Raw genomic sequence first — 27,038 nt, 5'->3', positions numbered from 1 at the left:
AAATATTTGGGCGTAACATTGCAGAGCGATATGAAGTGGGACAAGCATGTAATGGCAGTTGTGGGGAAGGCGGATAGTCGTCTTCGGTTCATTGGTAGAATTTTGGGAAGATGTGGTTCATCTGTGAAGGAGACCGCTTATAAAACACTAATACGACCTATTCTTGAGTACTGCTCGAACGTTTGGGATCCCTATCAGGTTGGATTGAGGGAGGACATAGAAGCAATTCAGAGGCGGGCTGCTAGGTTTGTTACTGGTAGGTTTGATCATCACGCGAGTGTTACGGAAATGCTTCAGGAACTCGGCTGGGAGTCTATAGAGGAAAGGAGACGTTCTTTTCTTGAATCGCTGCTGAGGAAATTTAGAGAACCAGCATTTGAGGCTGACTGCAGTACAGTTTTACTGCCGCCAACTTACATTTCGCGGGAAGACCACAAAGATATAATAAGAGAGATTAGGGCTCGTACAGAGGCATATAGGCAGTCATTTTTCCCTCGTTGTGTTTGGGAGTGGAACAGGGAGAGAAGATGCTAGTTGTGGTACGAGGTATCCTTCGCCACGCACCGTGTGGTGGATTGCGGAGTACGTATGTAGATACTGAAACCGCCCCGTGGCAGGTGCCGCGCACAGAAATATCCTCGTGACTATCACCACTCGAGTAACAATATCCACTGCCTATCAAGGTCTAGCCGTTTTCAGCTCTAATGATGGAACACTTGAGATAAGAGCTGAAACTGTCGTAATTGGCGATCTTCTCACGAGAGACTATTTCGTGTTCGAGGGACTTGCTCGCAGCCAGCTTACCGCCGATGCAGTAGAAGTCCCTCGCGGGGGAGTTGGGTTCTGCGTCGGGTGGGCTTGGCGCCGTGTTGACGGAACCGCAGTGTTTACGCAGCGTGGCCCCGCGCGAGCCACGTGTCCGGCCGGGGCGCTGGAGGGGGCCTCGGCCCGTCCCAGGGGACGCAAGCCCCGCCCACCGCCCAATGGGGTCCGCCGGCTGGGGCGGGCGGCCGGCCGGCGCCGCGGCGGCAGTCGGCCTGTGCGCTGGGTGCGGAGCACACGCAGCGCAGAGATGCTCTTCAAGGGCAACAGCTCCCGCCTGGAGCTGCTCATCGAGAAGATACAGGCCAACAAGGAGACCGACAGCCACGCCGCCGCCGCAGAAGCCGAATTCAAAGGTGCGTGCGTGCTCGCCATTCGCCAGCTCTGCTCGCACTCCACGCGGCCGGCAGTGCGCCTCTGTTCAGTGATGTACGAGTGTCACCGTGATGCCTGACGTTTCCACGAGCGTACGTCGCTTTTCACGTGATCGTAATGTAAAGTTCTGTCTCGAGAAAATCTTCTAAAGATCCCTTTTCTTTTGATAATTTGCAGCCTCTCTGCATTTCTCCTCGCCACGGCGACAGTGTGCTAAACATAAGACCTATACGTTTGTGCAGTTAGTAGAACGTGTGTTTCCGATCTCCGCCGCCGAAGGACTGCTGAGGCCTCGACAACAAGGACAAGTTAAAGCGCATGTGAACACTACAAATTATAATACAACACGACACTCCGTTCACCAAGACATTTTTATATATGTCACCAAAAAGCTGCTAATATCTTTATGTTGCAATGGTTTAGACAATTAATGCCATCATCGGGCATGAAAGTTTAAAATGGTTCATACCACATGTTCATTATTGAAAATGTTACATCTCTAGTTAATGTTGGGGATGCACTTGAGCCTTATGTATGGCAAATCACACAGATGATATAAATTTGTCCAAGCTACTTGCAGCATAGTAGTAGCTTTCTGGTGGTAACAAGAAAAATGTTTAAAAAGCTGTGGAGCTCTACCTAAAGACAAAAAGAAAATGACGACTCTATCGTAACTCAGTGATCATATTCGAGAAATCTTGTTTCCGTAAAAGTCCTATACAATTACCTTACAACCTTCCTCCGTCATATTGACACTAAAGTGTATTTCTGAAATTTGTGCGCCGTTGTATTCTTCGAATAAGGAAAGACTCCTCTGGTGTGTAGCTATCAAAAAAATCGGTTGTAGGCGAGGCGTTTCTAATGGGGTGAACAGGCGTTTGGCCAATGGTACTGAATGTGTTGGAACTCCAATGGTTTCTGTTATGTTATCAGGCTCGCTTTAGGAGCATAGTATCTTCTTTGGAAGTCCGGAAACTTGTCTTTAGTAATTTTAATCAGCCAGTGTCGCGAGAAATGTTTCTCCGGATACAGCGAGTTCAATGTGGATTTTGTCTGTAGACGACCATTTCAAGTGTAATTTTATCAGACTGGGAGGTTTAATCGTTGGAGAATGGCCCATTGTTTATTCAACCCGTACAATTTCAATACATTGTTGGACGTCCTGGCATACCTACAACTTTTTCTGAGTAAGTAAGCTAATGAGTGCACGGTGCATGTTTCGCTATGCTGTTACGTTATTCGGTTATCTATGTTGCCCGAAGAATGGATCTTGACATCAACGTCGCCCACCTTAGTAATTGTATTACTAACTTTTCTAAATAAATCGGCTCTGTGCACGCTAGAGAAAGCTTTCTCGAGTCGATGATAGTACGTGATGGCTCGATAAAATCTCCTACCGTACAGATCCTGTCATCATGAAATTTCTTTCAGCCGTACCTGCAATGCTCTGGCTGTCGACTTTCTTAAGCTCGTGCAATTAGTAGAACGTGAGCTTAGTTGAACTCTTCTAGTGATATCACAGTTGACACGGAGATACTACGAAACGAGCCATACAGTAACTGCAGAGGCTAGAGCGCGGTGGGAATGCACAAATTTGTCACTGCTATTGCACCACGGCCGTGGTTCAAATGGCTCTGAGCACTATGGGACTCAACTGCTGTGGTCATAAGTCCCCTAGAACTTAGAACTACTTAAACTTAACTAACCTAAGGACATTACACACATCCATGCCCGAGGCAGGATTCGAACCTGCGACCGTCGCGGTCGTGCGGTTCCAGACTGTAGCGCCTTTAACCGCTCGGCCACTTCGGCCGGCACACGGCCGTGTATTGCACTGTTCCATGCTTCGCAGACGTCGGGTTGCGCTTTGTGTGTGTGTGTGTGTGTGTGTGTGTGTGTGTGTGTGTGTGTGTGTGTGTAATTTTGGTGTAGATCTCCGATATTACAAATGTAATTCTACCTGACACTGGTTATGTATGGGCAACACTAAGTCTCACCAATCGGTGCCGGCCGCGGTGGTCTAGCGGTTCTAGGCGCGCAGTCCGGAACCGCGCGACTGCTACGGTCGCAGGTTCGAATCCTGCCTCGGGCATGGATGTGTGTGATGTCCTTAGGTTGTTAGGTTTAAGTAGTTGTAAGTTCTAGGGGACTGATGACCACAGATGTTAAGTCCCATGGTGCTCAGAGCCATTTTCACCAATCGGTATCTACAATAATTATTTCGGTTTTCCGTACCGACTGCGTTCGCGAGTCTTTGAAATTGTGCGGTGATACAAATACGACTGCAATTTATTAGTGATACAAATACGACTGCAATTTATTAGTCATCGGTCATTATCGATCGTCGTCGATTTTGTGTGTCACGACAAATTTCCATCACTAGATTTCGTATGCGGTTTCTTACAATCGTTCTCCATTCGAGCGAGGTTGTTGTGACAGTTAAATTTTATAAATTTGTGCAATTAGTTAAATATTTTATTGCACCTCTTCCGTGTTCGACAGTAAACGCCACTGAAATGCAAAACAAGCGAATTATCGTCTAATTGTTGGTTTTTTCCTTGCTGCTGTCTTGTAGAAAATTTTGTTTAAGTATTTCTTTGCAATAGCAAGACGACAAATTGCTGCATCTGCTTTTTGTATGAAAGTGTGGAAACATTTTTCTCGACCACCAACAATGTCATGTGAAGCGCTCCCTCCACAGTGGGAAACAGCTATAACTTCCGTATTCTGTACAATAGTGTTCAATCCTAACGTTGTTGTTGTTGGTGGTCGGGATTATTACTAACGGAAGCTTACCAGTAATCGACAGTTGAAGAACTGCAGGGGGTTATCCAAATTCTGCATCATTCGTAGCGACGCTGTTTGATTTCAACGTACTGCTTGCCTGTAATAGCCAGACATTCGTATCAATCAGTGTTAGTGTATATCAACAAACAACAAATACATGTTCCACGGATGTGGGAAGGCGCCAACAGCATGCTGGACTCTCCGAGGCTTTCCAAATACCTGAAAACCAGGCTCCCTCGTGTCAAAAGATCGATATTGTATGAAAGTACGATTTTGATGACCTTAGCAGTTAAGTCCCATAAGATTTCACACACATTTGAATACTCCCAATCTCGTCCCAGCCCATGTGTAATTACGATTATTTTTACCGAAGCGAAACAATTTAAATCAGGGGCTGTAAACTTTTTCTGCCTACCACCCACTTTAGTATCTCTGTTAGTTGTTAAAATGTTTTTAACTGCACGCCAGTTCCACAGTAACGGTGACTTATAAAGTAAGAAAGTAACTTTGTTATAAAATGTATAAAGTGGAGTCGCAGCAAATTAAAGCATATGATAATTATTACTTTCCAAATATTTTGTTAAAACTTTATGAAAACCTAATGCAAAATGTCTTTAACCTCCAACACCTACCATGAAGTTTTGGAATGCCCACTAGTGGAAGATAGGGACCATCTTGATTGACTACCACTGATTTCGAACTGAATTGAGAAATACGGATCACGCAATGAAACGGGTTTGTTTCGCCTGCGGAAGTCACCAGAGCAGCTTATTGACAACACAATTTTGATTGTTACTGTCATGACCAAGTCTTTCTTGATGTAATGTGGCAGGCTGACTTTTGCAATTAATAGGCGTAGAGGAACTGACGTGTTACGTCCATTGCTCTGTGGTCTTAGCTGGCACTCAGGTAGAAAACCACGAAAAAAAAAAAATGAAGCAATACGTATTCACGACTGGTCGAGGCATAGCCTGATTAATACATCATAGCCACCCTCGAGAGCAAGGACGTACGGACTAGAAGTTGATATTGGAAATATTTCTGTAGATCATGAGAATTATTTCTCGTCAACAGCTTGAGCTAAGTGTTACATAAAACTGATTACAAGTTTGCACGACGGTAGTAATAAAGTAGCTATTAGGATGAGCACTCAGTATTTTTACAATGGTTGGTTGAACTAACTGCTTAAAGAGCTTTGCACAACATGACGTGGAACTCATATGTAAGAAAAGTGGTTCAGACGAGATTCATGGACATAGTTGAGAGATTATTTTTGTCAAACACTAGTGCAGTACCTCGCCTACTACATTTAGAGGAAAGCAGTGTGCTGTGGTTTTTCACTGCATTCGGATGTGGTGAACAAGGAACACACTTCGGAGAAGTTGGTCTTGCTCCACGATCTATCTGTTGAGGCCGTAGAAAACGTAAATATTGGCGTGATAATGTCTTTACTGAGAACATTACCATTGGCTGTATCCGTCAGTAGTGTAATGCCGTAAACGTGCGGCTAGTTATGAGTGACAGAAGCGTCGTGTTGTTTGCGTTGATGTGATGACCGAGGAACGAAAGGGAGGCCGATTGCAACATCAGATGCCCTGTTTACGAAAAGCAGATTTAGCATCTCTGTATCACGTACGGACCACCACGCTAGTGTGTTACGCCCTTGACGCGCAAACTTTTAAAAATATATGTATTCACACCTCTTATGTGTAGTTCAGTCATGTCCACCGTTGGGATTCCAATCAATTACCGATTGTAGTTAACGTTCGGTATTTATTGACGTTAAGGGGGTGAACTCTGACCTGGTATGCGCGCAAGTATCATCAGAATATCAGGCTAGTAACATTTCAGCTTTTGACACTTCACTGAGACTACCCATTTCTCGGGATCGTAATCTCGTTGTGCTGACACGTAATAGACTGTATCAGATTGTCAAAGGCACTAACCATCGGCACCTCGTGCGCCACTCAATTGGGACTCACGCACTTTATCAAACTACTTTCTGTTTTCAAATATGAAACTCCTTTCGTAGGATGTAAGAAATAATAAGTGGCTTCCAAACAACCACCACATGTTCAGGAAAAAACTAATGTAAAAAACATGTAAGCTCCCTACCAGATTTTTCCTATTACAGTCTGTAAATATTCAGCTTCTGACATTGAAGAGAGGCGGGCTGGCATCTGTATATTTCAATGTTCCTAAAAATAACCGTGTGCCCTGACAAATACGATAGCCGTTAGATTCTTTATATAAAATTATATGGTTAATAAAAGGAAATATTGAATTTCGTTACTGTTGACTGTTATTTTCCAAATAATCAGTCAATGCATATCCATTCGAAGTCACACAATCCAATCTACATAAAATAGTCATATGTCTGAGTTTTGATATTATTAGTCCTCCCAACTATAATAACGCGAGATCCGTATGCTGCTGTTCTCTCTCACGGTCGATAAACTTCATCTTCGATATTTAAAGCATGCTCAATCTTAATAAATAGTGGTAGAGTAAATTTAGATTCACTTCAAGAAACTGTAACATGGACCATCATTGGAGATTAAATTAATGAAGAAAACAGTAGGGTGTAATTCCACACCTCCCATATACATCGATCGCACTCCATGAAAATCATTTGGCGAAGCTCCTGCCGCAGCGCAACCACCCACCCTTGCTCCAAGCTCACATTGCCGGTCCACGACGACAATGTCCAAACTCGCGTTAGTCGTGAGGCAGCGCAAAGAGCAACCATCGGCGGAAGAAACAGTACACCGCCCCAGTGGGTGAAACCCCTGCCGCAGCGCAACCACCCACCCTTGCTCCAAGCTCACATTGTCGGTCCACGACGACAATGTCCAAACTCGCGTTAGTCGTGAGGCAGCGCAAAGAGCAACCACCGGCGGAAGAAACAGTACACCGCCCCAGTTGGGTGCGTCGTATGCGGTACGCTTACGCTAATCCAGAATTTCCATACCGTTTGCAGTGTGTTCACAAGTATTTGATTGGCTAAAAGTGTTTTTGATTTGCCCAGTGCTTTAGTCTGGGTGGAGAATGTTAATCAGAAACGAAAGTAACGTCACGTAAACTCAAGGAAGCGTAATAGGACAGCCAACAGTATCAAAAAACTTCTCTGAGAAACATCCAAACCAGACTTAGTGTGCGTTGCATTTCCTACGGTTGAATGTATGTTTGGCTTTAGGAAAGATATAGGCAGCTGAGAGACAGTTCCGGTGTTATGCAGAGGTGAGGGTTAAGAATAATCAAGACACTTTCTAGGGCTTCGTCGATCTAGAAACTCCATTCGACGACGTACAGCGGCTCGGAACTTTGAAGTTATCGTGAAAATAGGAATATGCTGTAGGGAAATACGGTAAATGCAAAGTATGTACAAGGACAGGATGGAAATATTGGAATGGGGGACAAAAAACGGAGTGATCGGATTAAACAAGGTGTTGTAGAATCCGGATGTAGTGTTTCACTCCCTACTGTTCAATTTGCACGTCGAAGGGGCAGTGATGGAAATAAAAGAAAGGTTCAGTATTGGGATTAAAATTCAGGGTGAAACGTCATCAGTGATAAGGTTCACTGATGACATTGTCATCTTCAGTGATAGTGAGGAAGAATTACAAAAGCTGTTCGGAACGAATAGTGTAATGAGCACAGGGTACGGATGGACAGTAAGTTGAAGAAAAATGAAAGTAATTAGTAACTGAATGCCATTAGCGATAATTATAACAGAAGTGGTGCCCACGAAGTTAAGTGAAGGTATTCTGCTACCTTGGGAACAAAATAACGCGTGACGGATCAAGCAAAGAAGAGATAAGAAGCAGACTGGCACAGCAAAGAGTGCGCTCCTCTTCAAAATATGTCTTCTCGCGCCAACTATAGGCCTTGATTTGAGGAAGACATTTCTGAGAATGTTTGACTGGGGAAAACCGGAAAAGAAAGACAATCGAAGTGCTTGAAATGTGGTACTATAGAAGGATGTTGAAAATTAAATGTAATAATAAGGTAGGAAATGAGGTTCTACGCAAGCAACTGAAAAAAGTATGTTCATATGCAACGTATATTTTATCAAATACATATACATCTAATGTTGCTTAGATGGGGGGTTGTGCACGGCGTCACCATTTGGACAGCGATACAATTTTTTCGCACTAGTTATCGCAGTTCGAACAGGAAAAGCGTAATGCGGGTCAGAAACACTACAATTGCCTTTTAACGCGGCTTGCTACATCTCGCAAATGCGTGAAAACCGCAGACTCATTAGTCTTTAATTGCTCAACAGCAGCTGTGGTGTTCCTTTACACTGACAAAGCACGCTCTTCGAATCAGGTGCAGGCTCTTACGTCGAAGCTAGCAATTACGTGCTGAAGGCGGCTCTTTCTGGCTGTCCGTTGACGAATTGAAGGGCCCTCGGGAGTTCTAAGCGCGTAGTGAAACCCCCTGAGAACAAACATCGCGGCCCAAGAAAGCACTCCATTAAGCATTACTTCATAATGGCATTAAGGGAGTTTTTAATGTAGCGCCATAACCAGCGCTGGAAATGGAGAAGCGGTCGTTACATTATTTTCTCTGAAGGCATCCGCTTTTTCTTGCTACTCTTTGGTTCTCGAGATAGTACGGGGGAGGTGTGTTGTTTACAAATTACTGTTTTGCACGAACTTAATTTCCATTCGTGGATTGCTGCAGAAAATTTATTTTATTCATCTCGAGAATGCAGTGATTAAGTGCTGGAAATGGTTGACAGAGCTTTACATAATGATCAACCCTGATCGCTCTTCTTTCCTAGCCTAATTTTCCCAATGGTACAGACTCCCTTTTGTGTTTTTTGTTTCATAATTACTTGACTTCTGTGCACGGATGCTGTTCCTGTCAACAATTTACCCACTTTTGGCCCTACTGTAGAAATATACACCGTTCACAATTATTTTGATCGCACTGGACTAAAAGTCATTATCAGAATCAGTATATTGTTACGAGAGTAACACGACGAACAGTCATTGATACGCCGTCCTGTTGGATGCAGTCAGGGCGATATTGAGGTCACGTGTCAGTATTTGGCTGACTGGATGTACAACTAATTACGGGCCATGAAATCGACTGTACGGCCGAGGAGAACACCATACCTACAAAAGTGGAAGTAGGGCATACCGCTTCTTCCGCGACCACACGGTCAGGGAAGCGAAACGTTTGCGGTGTCTGTGGCTTACCAGGCCCACTGCATCACATCTTAACTATCTTTTCTAATGCAACATAGATTTCACAAGAGAGACGCACTCTATGCCAGGCAGCGATTATGCAATTGTGGCGCTATTGTCAAAATCGTGTGTAGCGTCCAGACTCATCCCGAAATTGATAGCCGTCTCTAATGACCTCGCTATCGACGGGACTTAATCTTTAATCTTCCTTCTAAATTGATAGGGATGGAATTTGTGTTACACAGTTTCTGGCTTCTCGAACTCTTGTTGTCAGTCGACCGTTACATTTTTCTGGAGTGATTTGCAACATCAACCTGTTTGGTGGCTTTACGCGCTTGCGTATGTGTTTGAGAACGTTGAAAATGTGTGTCTTTTATGCGAAGGTGCTCAAGACAAAGTCGTTTAACCCCTACAGCAATAACCCGAGTAGTCAGTAATCATTGGGAGCTAAACTAGCTTATCTGAATTCCTTGTAAGCAATCTGGGAATCTATAAATGTTCTCTGTGTGTGTGTTTAGTGTTTCACCTGTTTGTTTTTTTCTGGATCACCGTGTAGACCAAATCTGCATGTGCTGAATCGCCTAAAATCTCTCTTAGCCTGATATAAAAGACAAATTGTCTTTTATTCGTCGCGTGGATTCTATTCGCCATCGTTTCACCTCTTTTCATGGTATGGAAAATTGTAATTCATATTTCTGTTCCGAGATTAACAATATTACACGAAGCTAGAGGAAAAGCAAGCTGAGTAATGAACTTGGAAGACATTTGAGCGTCATGTAACTGAGTATTCCTCCTTACTTAGGAGGGGTAAAATACTAAGCGCTCAATTCTTAAAGGATAGTGAACCGAGGAGAAGTCTAATATACGCATCGCTTTGTATAATCCCGCTATGTAATTTCCTTCTGCTGCGATGTTTACGATCAAATTGTTGGCTATTTACGCTGTCGACAGCTTAATTTTATGAAGGATGAAGCAGTTACAAAGAAGCATATTTGTGTTAAAGACCCCCTACTGCACTCTTATCACAAGGACTCGTGCCAAAAGGGGTGGTTTTGGTACGCTGCTCTACAGTTGCTAAAGAAAAGAGACGTTGTTGGACATAATCACAGGGATTGACGGGCGACGTGAAACTCAGTACATACGAAATAGAAGTGGCGTGGTACGAGGGTGGTTAGAAAAGTTCTCGGAACGGAAAAGAAAAAAAAGTACTTAAGTCACTGAAACTTTTTTATTTTTCAATGTAGTCTCCTTGTAGATTAATTCACTTGGTCCAATGATGTTCCAGTGCCTTTATCCCATCTCGAAAATGAGTTTCCTCCAGGCCTGCAAAATAGTTGTCAACTCCGGCTATCAATTCTTCGCCCGCATCTCGTGGTCGTGCGGTAGCGTTCTCGCTTCCCACACCCGGGTTCCCGGGCTCGATTCCCGGCGGGGTCAGGGATTTTCTCTGCCTCGTGATGGCTGGGTGTTGTGTGCTGTCCTTAGGTTAGTTAGGTTTAAGTAGTTCTAAGTTTCTAGGGGACTTATGACCACAGCAGTTGAGTCCCATAGTGCTCAGAGCCATTTGAACCATTTATCAATTCTTCGTTTGAAGTCAATCTTCATCCACCAGGAAAAATTGTCAGTTTTGGGAAGAGACGGAAGTCTGACGGTGCGATATCAGGTGAGTGAGACGGGTGTGGCAACAATTCACACCTTCTTTCGTGTAATTTTGCCATGGTGGCGGCACATGTGTGCGGGCGCGCATTGTCTTGCGTCGCGAGTCGCGGCACCCATCTTGCAGATAATTTTTTCGTTTCTAATTCTTCAGTTAAAATGTGATGTGTCCTTTCAGATGACATCTGGCAAGCGTGTGTAATTTCACGCACTTTCAATCGGCGATCCTTCGTGACCATTTTGCGCACTTTTGCAATGATTTCTGGAGTAGCGACACGTCTTGGCCAGCCACTGCGCGGATCATCATCTAAGCTCTCCCGACCAAATTTAAATTAATTTGTCCACTTGGCAACAGTTAAGATGAAGGAGCAGAATCCCCCAGTGTATTCTGGAAATCGGCATGAATGTCCTTTGCTTTCATACCTATTCGTACGAAGTACTTAATCACTGCTCGAATCTCTATTTTTTCCATCTTCGCAATCACTGCACGGGAACAACAACAGAAACACAACACCACACCGCCACAGCTATCTTCCAAGAGCACTGACGTGGCACTTGTTTACCGGCAACAGTCGAATGAATATCACGTGAACAACTCGTTGCGCTAGCGTTGACCTCTCGCGGTGATTCCGAGAACTTTTCAAACCACTCTCGTATATTTAAGAACGAAAAAGGTACGGATTTCACCACATTCAAAGGCAGGATACAGATATAAATAACGCTCATGTCTGATGCCAGTCAGTCTCCCATCATCAAGCTCGATATCGGACTCTCAGTAAGGAACATGTCCGCAGCTCGTGGTCTAGTGGTTAGCGTTCCTACTTCTGGATCACGGGGGCCCGGGTTAGATTCCCGGCCGGGTTGGGAATTTTCTCAGCCTGGGGACTGTGTGTTTGTGTTGTCTTCATCATCATCATTCGTGACAGTGGCTAGATTGGACTGTGCAACAAATTGGACTGAGTAAAAATTGGGACTTTATACGGGCGCTGGTGACCGCGCAGTTGAGCGCCCCACTGTTAGGAGACAGGGTGTTTGTTGAGAAACACATCCGTCAAGAGCATGCCAGGTTTAGGTCCGGGGAGTATGCAGGCCATTCCATACGTTCAATATCTTCACTTTCCAACGTGTCAACGGGCCAGTATGGGTCGGCGACGTCCGTAAAAAGACATTCGGGACCTACCGCATCCCTAAACAGACGGACATGATCTAGAATAATCTCCCTGCAATATACCTGTGCTGTAACAGTATCTCGCGCAAAGATATGCATGCCCACACCATAACGTATGGGCCACACCGATGACGTTCATGTACATTCTAGCCGGCCGCGGTGCCCGAGCGGTTCTAGGCGCTTCAGTCCGGAACTGAGAGACTGCTACGATCGCGGGTTCGAATCTTACCTAGGGCATTGATGTGTGTGATGTCCTTAGGTTAGTTAGGTTTAAGTAGTTCTAAGTTCTAGGGGACTGATGACCTCAGGTGTTAAGTCCCATAGTGCTCAGAGCCATTTGAACCTTTTTTTTGTACATTCTATGGCGTGTACCGTGTTCCCCTCTCTTCCCGCAGTACCTAGTGACCGGAATCACTTGCCACAGTGAAGCAGGAGCATTTTCAGTGGCCTTTTTAATCGCGAGATAACACTGTTTGAAACATCCATTATTGTGGGCACATTAGACACGCTCTGACCGGCTTCGAGCCGTCCACGTTCGTAAGCGCTCGGATGACGTCTTATAAACGTGTTGCCGTACCACGCGGAATGTCGCACTAATCAGTTCCACAACTACGTTCGTTAAACACCACACTGCATGAACTGTCGAATGCATACAGAACATTCGTGTACAGGCTTCGCTGAAATTAACATGTCCCGCCCTCTACATTTCCTTTTACCGTTATTGCTCGGGTGTTCCGTAGCAACTGTCGATTGTTCCGTAGCAATTGGCAATTGTTTCTTAGTGTCAGTATGTCCGCCATGGTAGCTGTGCGGTCAGCGCGGCAGATTGCTAACAGAAGGGCCCGGGATCGTTTCCCGGCCGAGTCGGAGATTTTCTCCGCTCAGTGTCTAGGTGTTGTTTCCTTGCATTGGTATCGTAGTAACAAACAGGAAAATCTGCTCCAATAAATTGTCGCATCGTCTCTCCATTGCCGAGAAGGCTGAATTGGCGCGAACTGAATGCCACTAATTTAAAATAAAAAAGAATTTATCAGTAGATCATTAGCAATTGTCAGGCAGTGTATTTACCAATCACTTCTCTCAGCTCTTCATACTCCAGAACACCTGACATTACCATTAGCAGCAGTGTGCACATAGTGTTGCGCGTCCTGACAACACCTGGCAGCATTTCTTTCAGTTCTACGTTGATCTGTTGTGCCCTCCTCCGCTTTGACGGCTGCTTCGCAACCACCTTGAGATGCCCTTGCTCACCTTGCAGCGGTGTCATACTGTAGAGCTGTGTCACCACAAGCCTCCTGGACCTATTGTTAATTTGACATGCATCCTTTCTTCCCCACTTGTAACGTGGAACATAAAGCGATGTGGTCAAATAAAAACCCGAGCAAAAGTGCTTTTAAGTAAGAAAGATTGCTTAAAAAATGTCAACCACCGTCAGAATATATTTTTAGGTACCTTAAAAGTCAAAATACTCATCATTAGCACAGATTGAATGGTCAAGTATCCTTTAACAATGTTGCCATCCAGTCAAAATTACCCTCGTAGCACATCATTTAAATTTATACACTGTAAGCACTGTAAAATGCACGGCAGAGGGTAATTCCCATTTACTGCTTATTAGGGCTTCTTCCTGTTGTATTGGCGATGGAATGCGGGACGGAAGATTGCTTAAATGCCTCTGTACGCACTGTAGTCGGTCAAATCCTGTCTTCGCGGCCGTTACACGTTGATACGTACGTCATTGTAGTATAATCCTTGATTTCCTATTAAATGCTGGCTCTTTGGAACTATGTAACAGGACTTTCATTTGTGTTTGACGTCGTATTTTAAACCAGGCAGGGGTGTCCATTTTTTTAGCTTATCTTGGCTACATTAGAAGAAAAAGAGAATTTTTGGACCGCAGATAATATATTTACCACTAACAATAACCAATGAGAAAAAATCGGTCGGAGGTAGGGCCTATACGTAGTTAATGCCGGGCCCACACATTGGGGCCTAGCTGGCCTCTACAATGTGTGGATCGATAAAGTAGCGTTGGAGCCCGAATGTTGATACGACCCCGTTGCTTGTCGGTACTCCTACCAAACATCAAAGGACGTTGCTCCAGTATCGATACGCTAATCACACATTGGCGCCAACGTTGCTTGCTTTCTGTCTTTGCTGTTTCGAAACCGAATTTGTTTTTCAATTCGTTCGTTCGTCGTCGTATTTACTTCTAAGTTGAATTTTTCGCAATGTCTCAGGAACAGAGGAGCAATATTATTCACGCTCAAAACCGCAAATGCACCTGTCGCCACCTGATCGTCAGACACATCCACGTTGGCTCTACACGAATTCAGCTGAACGTTGGTTTCAGTGTGGGCGCTATCTCGTAATTGCTGTCCAGTGTTGGCGCCAGCATTGCCACCAGTGTGTGCATGAAGTGGTGGAAGTTTCAAACTGGATATATTCAGTTTATCGTAACTTAACGTGAACGTGTTTTTATTGATTTTTTTTAATCGACCGTGTGATGGATGCTCACTTCTTGGGCCGCATTTATACTTGTTCTGGTCTGCATGCGGCCCGCGGCCTGGGGGTTGGACAACGCTGGCTTAAAATGTCTGCATCTGTTTCACTCTCTGCTATGGGTCAAACGAACCTGTGAACATTAGTACTCTCCTTTTTATGTTCCTACCACATCTCCTGTTAGTCCTGTATGGTATGGGTTCTGCACACCGAATGGGTTCCATGACTGTTTTGCATGTAGTCTCCTTTCAAGATGATCGCGATTCGCCAGTATCCTTGTTAATGAGCCGAAGTCTGCCACCTACTTTAACTACGTCTGACGCTATGTCAGAGGTGTTCAACCCGCGCCCCGCGGGTGATATGCGCACCAAAGCAAGTGTCAATGCGGCCAGAGAAGTGAGTCTCTAACACACGGTCGGTAAAAAAAAGGTTCCTTTACGTAAAGGCTCTCTCCACAGTTATGGTTAGTGTTAAGTACAGGCCGGCCGCGGTGGCCGTGCGGTTCTAGGCGCTCCAGTCCGGAGCCGCGCTGCTGCTACGGTCGCAGGTTCGAATCCTGCCTCAGGCATGGGTGTGTGTGATGTCCTTAGGTTAGTTAGGTTTAAGTACTTCTAAGTTCTAGGGGACTAATGACCACAGCAGTTGAGTCCCATAGTGCTCAGAGCCATTTTTTGTTAAGTACATTGTGAGTGGCCCAAAAGTAGTCATCCTCTTCCATTGTAATCCAGGTAAGCTAAAAGGCTGGATACCCCTACCCTACGTGATTATTCTACAGATATCTGTAAGAGTTTACTGATTCCATTTGTGATCAATTGATGTTGTAGTCATAAGATACTACCTTTTTCTTTTTGTGAAGTGCACACTTTTACATTCCTGAACGTTTAATGCAAGTAGCTAATATTTGAACTCTTTTGAAATATTATCACGATCATCGTCAGGGAAAACTCTGAAGTTGCTACTAATGGTGTGGCTTTTCAAGTGATTTTTGCACGAGTTTAAGACAGTGTAGTACATAGTATTTGCATTCATCGTTCTCTTTAAAATATAATGAGTGGAAGTGCACCAGCATGGCGACTTTAACGAGTTTAGGTAGGTAACCGACACACATTAAGAGAAATAGGAGACAGATTTGGTCTTTCTAGGGCACATCACGAAATTCCCATAAAGTTATTTAAGAAAATTACAAAATTATTTTAGTTTGGAAGGCCGATTGCTGATTATAACCGCTGACCTCCCGGATACAGTTAATATTTAGAGATTTAGTCTGACCGTTGTAGTAAGTTTTCTGAGATGTGCACAAACCGTACCAGAAGTATCTTGAATATTTTCATTATTCAGAGCAGTGGCAAACTGGACTACGATATTTTTCATGCCAAAGATTAGACATTTCCTTAGGCGGCACTTTATTGATGTTGATTATCATTTTTTACGAGGGTATACCTCCAATTCTTTCACGTGAAAACTCCTTATGCTTTTTACATAAACGTTATTAACATTCTGCGTCTTTATTCTTCAAGTCTGCATACTTATTTCGCAACATAGTCATCTTGACGACGAACCCATTTCTCCCAACGAGAGACCAATTTGTTGATACCTCCCGTGTAGAATGTTTGACTTTGTTGACGGAGCCACCTCCTCACCTCTACGTGCACAGCTTCATTACTACCAAAGTGAAGACCTCGAAGGTGTTCTTTAAGTTTTGGAAACAGATGGAAACCGGATGGCGCCAAGTTGGGACTGTGCAAAGGATGATCGATGACAGTGAATCCATGGCGTCGGCTTGTTGCAGATGTCGCAGCCCTCGTGTGTTCCGGCATTGTCGTGTTGTCATGCTGAAGCAAATGCTGCTTCATGTGTCGACGCACGCTTCGAATTCGAAACTCAGCTACAGCACGTGTTTCTCACGCATTGACATAGTTATGTTGAAAACCACCATGTTACACGCTGCAATTAAGAGCCCCTAGCGACCGACATCTGCAAATATGCAGAGGTTAATTTTAATAACGTTTGTTTAATTTAAAAAGTTTAAGGAGGTTTACGTAAAAAATTTGGAGCCATTATTTTTCAGCACGCTCTCGTATTTTGGAATACACATTCCATTAAGGAATATTTCTGGGAACCCAACCGCACTGTATCGATGGAGTGTGTCCATGCTAGGCCATACATGCGATTGATTTATTAGAAACGATGACGGCATGTATTCCGAAATCGATCAGTTACGTAGTATGAATAATAAACGTCAATAAAGTGCAGCTTGAGGAAATGTATAATCTTTCAGACAAATCAAAGGTTTTTCCCGGGTGTGTCAGAGGTGCCATCGTCAACGATCACGGGAATATGAAATTGTTTCAAAGGCCTAATCAGTAGCTTATGTTTGACAGCGATCTCCCGCCGAAAATCAACCGCAAATACGAAAGTGCAGCCCACATTTCAGCGTGTCCGCTGGGATTTTCTTAAATGTCCGAGCCCAGTCACGAAGATTAGTTCTGACGTGCTGCTAGACTCGGGCAAATGGATCACAAATGGGACGCCCAAGCCGCGTGGGAGACACGATCTGTGTCGTTGCCTTGACACACATCATCGTCCTGAATTGGGAAAGACAACTGCAGATTTATATACACTGCCCGGCATTCCGCACGTACTTTCCCCGCCCGTGTAACCTCGAGCTTAACGGACGTAATAAACGGAGACGTCCGCGAAAACTCATAGTTGAGAGGTCACACGACATTCCTTCGAAAACGGATATTAGCTCTGTTTGCTGCAGGGAAGAAACATCTCGACTTATCTCGAACTATGGTCTCCATTATATCCACAGTAAATGTTGTGTAATCGGAAGTCTCCAGATAACTATACAGGAAATGGTGTCTCATGTTACCTCATACATCTGAGGACATATCGGATGTAATCAGCCGCATGTCCTGTTTCGGCAGATATTTCCAATTTATTTTTTGCAGTCTGCAGTTGGATTAATCCCAAACAAATATTGCCCATCACGTCTTTCACGCGAAGCCCGTTGCCGGCGGAAAGCTTTTGTTTGTTTACCTTTACGAAGAAAATGATTTTTAAAGCGGAATTTTTCATGCTCATTCGATAGAGCGGTCCCAAATTAGTTTAGTACGCTGTTGGTTTTATCGATATGTATCGACAGGGAAATTAAAACACGATGAACAATAGCCAGTATTCCAGCAGTGACTGACAATGAGAAGCACTGCTGTACAGCGACAGCAGTCAGCTAGGACCAGGGCGCTGCTGGTGCACTGATTATTGTTCATCGTGTTTTAATTTCCCTGTCGATACATATCGATAAAACAATTACTGCAAGAGATTAAGCGCTTAGGCCATAAGTCGCTCGGCCGTGTTGTAAGCCCTGTGCCACACAGCAGGAACAAGATGCGTCCTTCGCCAGTGTCGGAAGCGAATGACAAGCGGTGCATCGAGCATCGTCTCACGCATGCACGTGCGGGCGTATCTCCCGATTCGGCAGTCGCTTCTGGGACGCCGGGCATACGATGCCTCTCGCGGACATTTGTCGAAGCTTGAAAGGTGCCAGGCGGAAGCTAGGCGGCACCTTCGGGGCCACTGTGCACGCACAGTGGCGGAGCAGCGTTCTCTCGTCAAATATGACCCGATTTCGGCTGAAAATTGAAATTGCGTGTCTGGAGAAGAGCGGAAGGTGACTTGTAGCGCGGACGGCTCTATCGTATGGGCACCCAAAATTTCTCTGTGCAACGGGCAACAAACCTATGCATTCCGTCGCATGAAAGACGTGACGAGTAGTATTTGTTTGGGCAGACTCCAGCATCAGATTGGAAAAACAGAATTGTAAATATCTGCCGAAACACCGGAGGAAACGCTTCTGACGACTCTTAGGAGGTACATCCTATGTAAATACAGATCTTTACGTGACAACATGCATTCCGTGAAGATAAGTCAAAGGTTCGCTACAAGCTGCACTTCAGTGTGGAGACACACAGTTGTTCACAGGTCGTAAATGTGCACAAGTCCACTGTCCACGAGACGACACTATGAAGGAGAAACTTTAAGATAAATCGTCCCCCTGGTGGGCCTAAGACACGGACAGCGGGGCGCCAGATCTGAAGCGCCAGCAGAATTATCGGAGAGAACGGAAGTTGGGTTGTAACTTATGGGCAAAGATTACTGAAAGAGCAGTCCTTCAAGAGGTGTGCATGTATTGGTAAATAGAGTGCATTGTTTGATGCTTGTCTGCATTGATCACTTTAATGCATCGACCTGAATCCTATGAACATAATGGAAATGAACTAGAACGGCAGTTGCCCGTCAGATGAATTTACCAAAACATGCCTCAATGACCAACACTTTGAGAATAATGGAAATAGTGTCTTTAGCAGCAGTGGAGGTACAGAGGTATTTCGCCGCATATTACTGATATGTGAAAGCAAAGTAATTCGTTTACATAAAGGAATACAGTCAATACTGTCTTATACCTTGTGTATCCAAGATTATGGGAGGGGGGGGGGGGAATATAAGTAGGGTCTTCTTTTCTAAAAGTTTATAACGTTCAAAGTTCTATGGCTTGCCCGTCAAGTAACGCTTGCAGACAGGCGTTGTCGTCTTAAGAGACTGTTTCCCTGTAGACAACATACGTATGTACCAGAGGACGAACTAAATTACTCTTACAAGGGGAGGTCACAAACTTCGGATCACAGATTTACTTCAGACTTTGTATACGTTCAGTAGTCCGTAAGGACAACATAACGAGCAAGTAGTAAGACGTACTACTTTGGCAATTTCGAGGAAATGGAGAGAAAAGTTTGTGTCGAATACGCATCGGTGCTTTGCGATTTTGAGCACGAGGGGGCGGCGGTGGAGTGGTTAGCATTCCAATCCCGCACTCGGTGAGTCTCTGGATCGAGTCTCACTCATCATTTTTCTGTTTTTAATCGTTTTTTTTCAACATTGGTCGTATTATTTCATATACATATGACATTTGGAAGGTAAGATAATGGAAAACACATTTATTTGCATGTATTTTTATTGAATTTCCATGTTATTTGGCTGTTTACTAATTTTAATTACGCGAACGAATATTATATTTTTAACCATCGACAAGTAAATGAACAACCGGTTGAAGTCCTTCCGAACATGTATACCTGTCATGATTTCCGAAATACCTTATACCTGCAATCAGGTAAGGTACCCAGAACTGCTTTGTACCTGCATTCTTCGACCTGCAGAAACAGGGGCAGGCTCCATTCGGCAGTTAGCTCGCGTAGCGGGTGAGACGTTGCTAATGTAGCAAGAGCGAACGGTTCGTGTGCGATTTTTTTTAAATCACAGAGTATAATTTAAAAGTTCATTCAAATACACGTGTTTTTTCATTATATTATCTTTCAAATGTCATAGATGTGGAACAACACGACCAGAGTTGAAAAAATATACATTAAAAAAACTAAATACGTGAGCGGAACTCCAGCTAACAATCCGCCGATTATGGAGCTTGAACGCTAACTACTTGACCGCCACCACCGCGTGCTCAGCGTCACACTTCATCGATATGTATTCGACGCATAAAACTCCTTTTGCGATTTGCGAGAGTTGTAGACCACTTACTTCCACATTATTAAAAGTGCACGAAATTTGAAGTAAACCCGTGGTTTGAACGAGGTGACCTTTGCTTGTTAGCACTACGCTATTAAAATCAAACGTATTTCCTGTTGGCTGTACTCCATGCAACATAGATGATAGGTTGTCAGCTACGATTGTTGTAAATACAGCTGTGGGCTAACTTGCGTCGTGTCAGAAGGGACTCAGGAGAACTGTTGCAAATTCGTGTACGTATTCATATGTTAGTGAAGAGCTTTTGTGGAAAGACGTTAACAATCGAATTGCTTAATACAATAATAATCTGGCATTAGATCTCAACTGCACGATGTTTACTGACAGCAATATGTGATTCCGACCAGCCTGCATTTCAATCTAAGCACATCTGTCAGGCGTTCTTGCTAAAAGTTTCAAACAATAGTTGGAGGGAGTACTATTTATTCAAAAAAATTGTCCTTCTGTCACCCATTTTCCGAAGATCTTGTTTCGATGTGAAAAGACTGTTGAGTCTTCTACGACTCACCTAGTAAACATGTACAGGGTGGTTACAATTAAGCTTTCGGTACTCCAGTACTCGAGATGCCCCCCTGCCCCCCCCCCCCCCCCCCCCCCAATGTAAAACGAGTGATCGTAGGACAATGAAACTTTATGGAAACATTTTTAAGGACTTTCGAAAGAGATGCAACGAATTAACCATTGAAAGAAACACATTGTAATTTGCACGTGAGAGGGTACCATTTGCCATTTGTTACTTGCGTTGCAGGTTACGAATGTTGCTCACTGTGACGACCATTTGTTTCCACTCCGCACTAGAAATTGCTGTTTGACAATTGTTCACAGCTCCTTTCGAACGGTGGATCATGGAATGTTCAGCTGTCTTGAAGCATGTCGTGTAATGCTTGAAGCTCCCACGTTGCGTCTGACGTTCTCAGCGGCGCAGTTGGCCGTCGGCCTCTCCCAGGAGCAGTTCCCAAACCGCCAGTTACTTCGAACTTCCGCATTACGTTCTTCAACCCTTGGTGCGAAAATAGGATATCTCCGTATTTCTTTAATGCGTCTATTGAAGCGAAGAGCACCAGCACAATCGCTGTTTCATCAAAACAGCTTTACAAATAAAGCTCTGCTCTCAATGTCCAGACCCAAGCTGACTGTGCAGCTGTAATGGTTCAAATGGCTCTGAGCACTATGGGACTTAACATCTATGGTCATCAGTCCCCTAGAACTTAGAACTACTTAAACCTAACTAACCTAAGGACAGCACACAACACCCAGCCATCACGAGGCAGAGAAAATCCCTGACCCCGCCGGGAATCGAACCCGGGAACCCGGGCGTGGGAAGCGAGAACGCTACCGCACGACCACGTGCAGCTGTAATGCACACTGATGTCGGTTCAACCGTATGTCGCTGTACCAGTACCAGTACCTAACGGCAAGTCATGACAGTAAAACTGCTAACAATGGAAATCCTGCTGTCCACAGTCTGAACACCATTCCTGTACAGTTGGGCAGCTATGCGGCAAGTAGTTTTTTGTCTAAGCTGGCTCAGGTAACGGAAATTTAATTACAACCACCCTATACAGAAAGCCATCTGATCGTGATCTCCCAAACAAAAGTTAAACCATCGTAATGCGGAGTGTGTGTATGTTGGTTGTGAACCGGTGCCGCCGTCGCAACCGCAGAGCCGCATGCTCTTGCAGCACGGGACAGGGTAAGAAACGTGGCCACGTGCTGGCTGCCATGTGGATGCGCTTGTCCTGACCACCTGCTCCGAGCAACACGTGTGGCAACAAGCAGCCGGGTTATACAAGCATCTGGGGCCGCGATGTGATGACACTCGATCCAGCGTGATCCGACCGGCTGAGTCATTAGAGGCATGGGTAAAAAGCGTCAGAAATAGACGCTGCCGTATGCTGTCCGCATATTTATCAATTCCCGCTGAGATTTTTGGACTATTACAGCCTCTTACATCAGCGGTGCGTGTCCTTGGGCGGACCCGAACTCGGGGATTCAGAAAACGTCGAGCAAGTGTTTTGTAATCCACCTCCCCTAGTTGCGTTACTTGCCCTTTTAGATAGGAGAGCGCGTGATATTTAAGCTCAACGGAAATTCGCATGTACGGCAAGCACAGCAGTGCTGCACATTTGGTGCAATGGCTGGAGTTTTATGTCTGAATACTCAAGTAGGGCCTAGGTGTAATTTTTTTCCAGTTTTGGGCTTCGTTGTATGGTATCTGGTTCCTCAATTGTTGTCAGCGATTACCGCGGGTCTCATGGGAAACACACGAACTATATCACTCGCATTTACGACTGCACATCTGGAGACGTATCTTCCTTTTAAACGTTTTCACTGTTTCCTTCCAAGCACTACACACCTCCGTGTTTACCAGTCCGTTGTCAGCGTTGCTTACCTTTTCTTTAGTTACGCGCCTTCACCAAAAAAAAAGAAAAAAAAAAACGAAAAGCTTCAACCATGTCCTCCTTCGTCTACCCTACTTCTTTTGTCTTGGGTAATTCCCTTTCAACCATGCAAATCACTTAGACGCATTGTCTAGATTGGAGTTTGTCAAACCGCGGTTCACGGTTGCAGATCTATCATACGACCTGGGAAAAAACTATAAAATTCCGTTTTTGTAAAGTTAAGATACACTGAATATTTTCAATTTGATACTCCTGCCACACGATGATATGTGTTAACTATATCTATACCTCCTATCGACCGCCCCCCTTTTTTTCTCAGGGGTTTTGTTAGTGTTAAGTATATTTTGTGCGAGCCAAAAATACTCATCTTTTCTAATGTGACCCAGGTAAGCTAAAAGACTGGACACCCCTACACTACATTTATTGCTTCACCCTATTTGATAAACTCCATTCGAATCTAATTTCCAGTGTACGCTCCTGCCAATGGCACTACAGATCAAAACCAGCTTCCTTGTCCTTTACATTTCTTTAGGACATTACATCAGCTGTAGGTCTAGCAACCCTCTTCACTGTCGTTCCAAACGGTTTATTGTACTCCGACGATGAATGTGGAGTAAAAGATATTGCGCAGCTACGCCCTTCTTGTAACTATAGGTGCGGCTATGCTACGGAGAGTTCAGAAAGGCCATTTTGTACATCTGCTCTAAAGGCTATGTATATTTTGTAAAGGTCACTGGTAGTGCGCTTACGAAAAGATAATTCGCACACGCGATTTAGAACCAGTGTACACTATAGCTATATTGGGCTGATCAAAATTAGGAAAAACAAAAACACTAGACCCAGTATAGAGTTCTCGACGCGAGTATTGTAACGCAGAAGTCTCCCCACCGCACCTACTGAGCAGTCCGGGCACTCAGTGTTGAATGAAGATACTTGCCGACATGTGACTCCGCTGTTGCCAAATTGCCTTTGATAAACTTCTCCCAACTTCAACACGCGTCACGTGTTCTAAAATCTACATTGCCTTTATTTGACGTCCATTTTCTGCCGAAAATTTTGTGAGAGAAATTTTGTTACTGTTGGTGTGCAAGGAATCGCGCTGTGGCGTCCGACGGCACGAGTTTTGGTTAATCTGCGCTTTGGTAAACTACAAATACGTACGAGAGTTTTCATTTTCGTCGTAATTCTTTGTCTGAATCGGTTGGCCCGTACAACAGTGACAATTTTGTGACTAACTCCAGAAGTTTATAGATAGACAACAGACTCACACCCGGCTACGTAGTGTCGGCTCTATATCCGTACCAGAAACTGCCAAGAAAATCACACACATGTATTCATTTAGACCATAATGTATGACGGGGAAACGGTGAAATGGACAGACTGTCCTGAGTGAAGTGTATTTGGTACATATTTCGTTACATTTAACTTCTTGTATTACGTCTCCATAGCCTCATATTTTTTTAGTAACGTCCTGTTAACTTTTAGATGTAACTGTTTGATTGTACTACTGCAATTTCGGCTTATTGATGGTTTCAAGCTTAAGGTTCGGTAATATGTTATGGAATGGAGATTGAAAATAACGCACTTGTAGGGCTGCCACTCTTCACGATACAGAAAATAGTCGCTGTCAATACTATGGTTCAAAGGTTCAAATGGTTCTGAGCACTATGGGACTTAACATCTGCGGTCATCAGTCCCCTAGAACTTAGAACTAATTAAACCTAACTAACCTAAGGACATCACACACATCCATGCCCGAGGCAGGATTCGAACCTGCGACCGGAGCGGTCGCGCTCTTCCAGACTGAAGTGCCTAGAACCGCTCTGCCACACCGACCGGCGTCAATACAATGAATAGATTTGTTATTTACAGGCAAGTTGAAGTTATTCAATACATATAACAAATGTACTTAGACAACGAGCACTGCCTATATTGCTATCAAGAGTGACTGGCCTGCAAAGATGTTATTTTTAACCCATTTCTATGCGATAATATAATAATCTACGCTTGAAAATGGCACAAAGCCGGAATAGCAATAGCGCAATAATATAGTGAAGACAAAAACGAACATGACGTAATTAACGCACAATCACTAGCTTAAAAATATACTACTAACAAAAATTATAGCAATTGAAGCTCATTATTATATACTTCATCAGCAGAGAAAACCAGTTGTAGCTGTGCTTCCACACCCGTACCACGCAGCATCTAATGCGTATGACATCGGTCCTCATCAACTACGTATTGCACAACGATATAATTTTTGCTGTTACATTCAGTGCTATGTGTGCATACTCTCTGCATAACGTGTCGCGAATACAGGTAGTAGTAAAGAAGTAATAAATTATAACTTCATACCTGTGGCGGTAATTTTAGTTCATGAACGGTAGGGGTTGTCAACGAGAAAAATTTCGTAAAGGTTTTATATTATGTGTAAAGTTTGTTGCATGCCGCTAAGTGTTCTCATTCGCAGATACTGGTTGAATAACTAGTTCTTGCCTTCACAGCGGTTGTTGCCTGGCAGTAAGGTGTGCACGCACACGCACACACACACATTTTTACATTATGTAGGGATTTTGTCGAAACACATTTTCGTCATCCATCTGTCAGGTAGAGCATGTAAGATAATTATTTACCTTTTCGTAAATATTGCCGTGAAATTTAATAATACACATTAAATTAACGTTCCTACCACAGAATGGTGTGTTGCGGGGGATGCCCAAGAGAAACTCATATGTCTGCCACTACGTGCGGGGTTCGGATACTGGCGGCAAGGGTGGCTCTGGTCAGGTTCGGCCGATAAAGTTGCAGAGTTAGTGTGATTCGGTACCCTTTCCGGCAAGATACAATTTGCACCACGAAGAAGCCAAACTGATGTTCCCAGATCTGTCTGATTTGAGGCACACAGGCTTTGTAATACGTTTTATGAAGATTAGTGTTTAACACGCCATCGACGATGAGGTTATTACGGACGAAACACAGTTTCGGACTGGGGAGCGATATTGAAAGAAACTGCTAGTCCTTTTCAAAGAAATTTTCTGTGTATTTGCCTTAAGCGATTTAGAGAGGCGTGGAAGCCTAAAAAATGCGGATAGCTTGCTCGAAGTACAGCACGGCATCATGAATCTTAAGAAATTAGGCATTCGGTTAGTTTATCCGACACGGACATTTGTAGACAACGGAGATTGAATGTGTTGACGTTTCTACGGAGCCCAACACACTTCTGGTAGTTTTTTGTCTTCACATTCGCAACCAAAACGTCACATTCCAACCTAACTTAGACCTTGGGATAAGCTACAGAACAGTCTGTCAGACTAACCAGGTTTTCTGTCCCAGTAGTAGGCTCCGCAAAATGCCTTTCTCCACAAATATCACTGCGGTCAAGTGTTCCAACCTCGAACACACTATCTATACAAATTATAAACTAGCGGCCTGATGCGGTTTCGCATGGATAGTACAAAGCATCTAAGGCCGGGCGATTCTTGTATATTTCCACTAATAGACTGGTTCACGAGAGAGACTTGCCCGCTTTCGAACTTTATAGCATTTTTCGTCACAGCGAATGGTGCGGATTCACTGTGGTCTCAGAGAAATGAACCAGTGTATTGAAAACTTCTATATCTCCTGTACGGAAACCGAAAATTTAGTTACTGCAGGAGATCGTTGTGACAAGGGGCCGAAAGTGGAAATTTTAATTTCATTCAGTTGAGTAATTATCTGTGAAAGCAATGTTTCACAAGTAGCAAATGCATTCACACTGGCGATGCCTATGAAAACACCAAATTGTTGAATGTGTTCTACTTTAGTGTGGCTGCTAGGCTATACTCGTCTTGGAACAGCTGACGTGTCAAAGCTGCTGATGTGTTTTGAAGCCGTGTCTCTAGTTTAATGTAACTGTTGAAACCGCTCAAAGTAACCAGTTTCTGACGTAACAGTTTTTCAGTTTTTTTGTCGCTGTTAGGCTTTTTTGCAGCAATAAACGTAGAATTGAATAAAGATTGAAAACTTCTGATGAAAGTGCAGGTGTAAGACATCTCTATCGATATGAGGTCGAGACTATGGCAGAAATCCCTCTGTCTCTCCGGTAAAAATTGCGAAGATGAAGGACACGGGTGCGACTACGATGAGTGAAAGGTGACAAGTTGATGGTTATCCTTCATTGTCATTTTTGGATGGAATCCGTTTTCCACCCTGAAGCAATCACAAAATTAAGGATTTACTTATCAATCATAGTTTGTAGCATTTCAATAAAATCAATTAAATTTACCGTGTCTTCCAAGAGCATTGTGGACGTGTTCTCCTTATATGATGTCGCAAGGTTGTTGTGCCGCCTCTCGTTTTTAATCTTTTAAACGAAATGGACCATTTACATTATTACTACTGCATTTCATAAAACACTCCCTTACATGGATGATTCCATTCTGCAGAACAACCGCGCCTCCGGGCGACAGCGTGGAACTAGGCATAGACCAGGTGGAGGCAAGTGTTGATCACTGCACCTATACGCGCACTGTGTAATAGGTCCCTTCA

At 44.0% G+C, this 27,038-nt stretch overlaps 1 protein-coding gene across 1 annotated transcript in view; it reads left to right on the top strand.

Annotated features, from left to right (window-relative positions):
- The first annotated feature begins 1,047 nt into the window (after positions 1-1,047).
- LOC126474406 (zinc finger protein 423 homolog) overlaps positions 1,048-27,038 on the top strand; it is a 283,023-nt gene continuing 257,032 nt past the window's right edge. The window contains exon 1 of the mRNA XM_050101875.1: positions 1,048-1,178. Within this exon, the coding sequence (XP_049957832.1) occupies positions 1,073-1,178 (106 nt within the window). The 5' untranslated portion in view covers positions 1,048-1,072. The remainder of the gene's footprint in view (positions 1,179-27,038) is intronic.

The sequence above is a fragment of the Schistocerca serialis genome, chromosome 4, assembly GCF_023864345.2.
Source record: "Schistocerca serialis cubense isolate TAMUIC-IGC-003099 chromosome 4, iqSchSeri2.2, whole genome shotgun sequence".
Lineage (NCBI taxonomy): Eukaryota > Metazoa > Arthropoda > Insecta > Orthoptera > Acrididae > Schistocerca > Schistocerca serialis.
The sequence above is the reverse complement of the archived record's forward strand: the minus strand, read 5'-3'. Positions and strand labels throughout refer to the sequence as shown.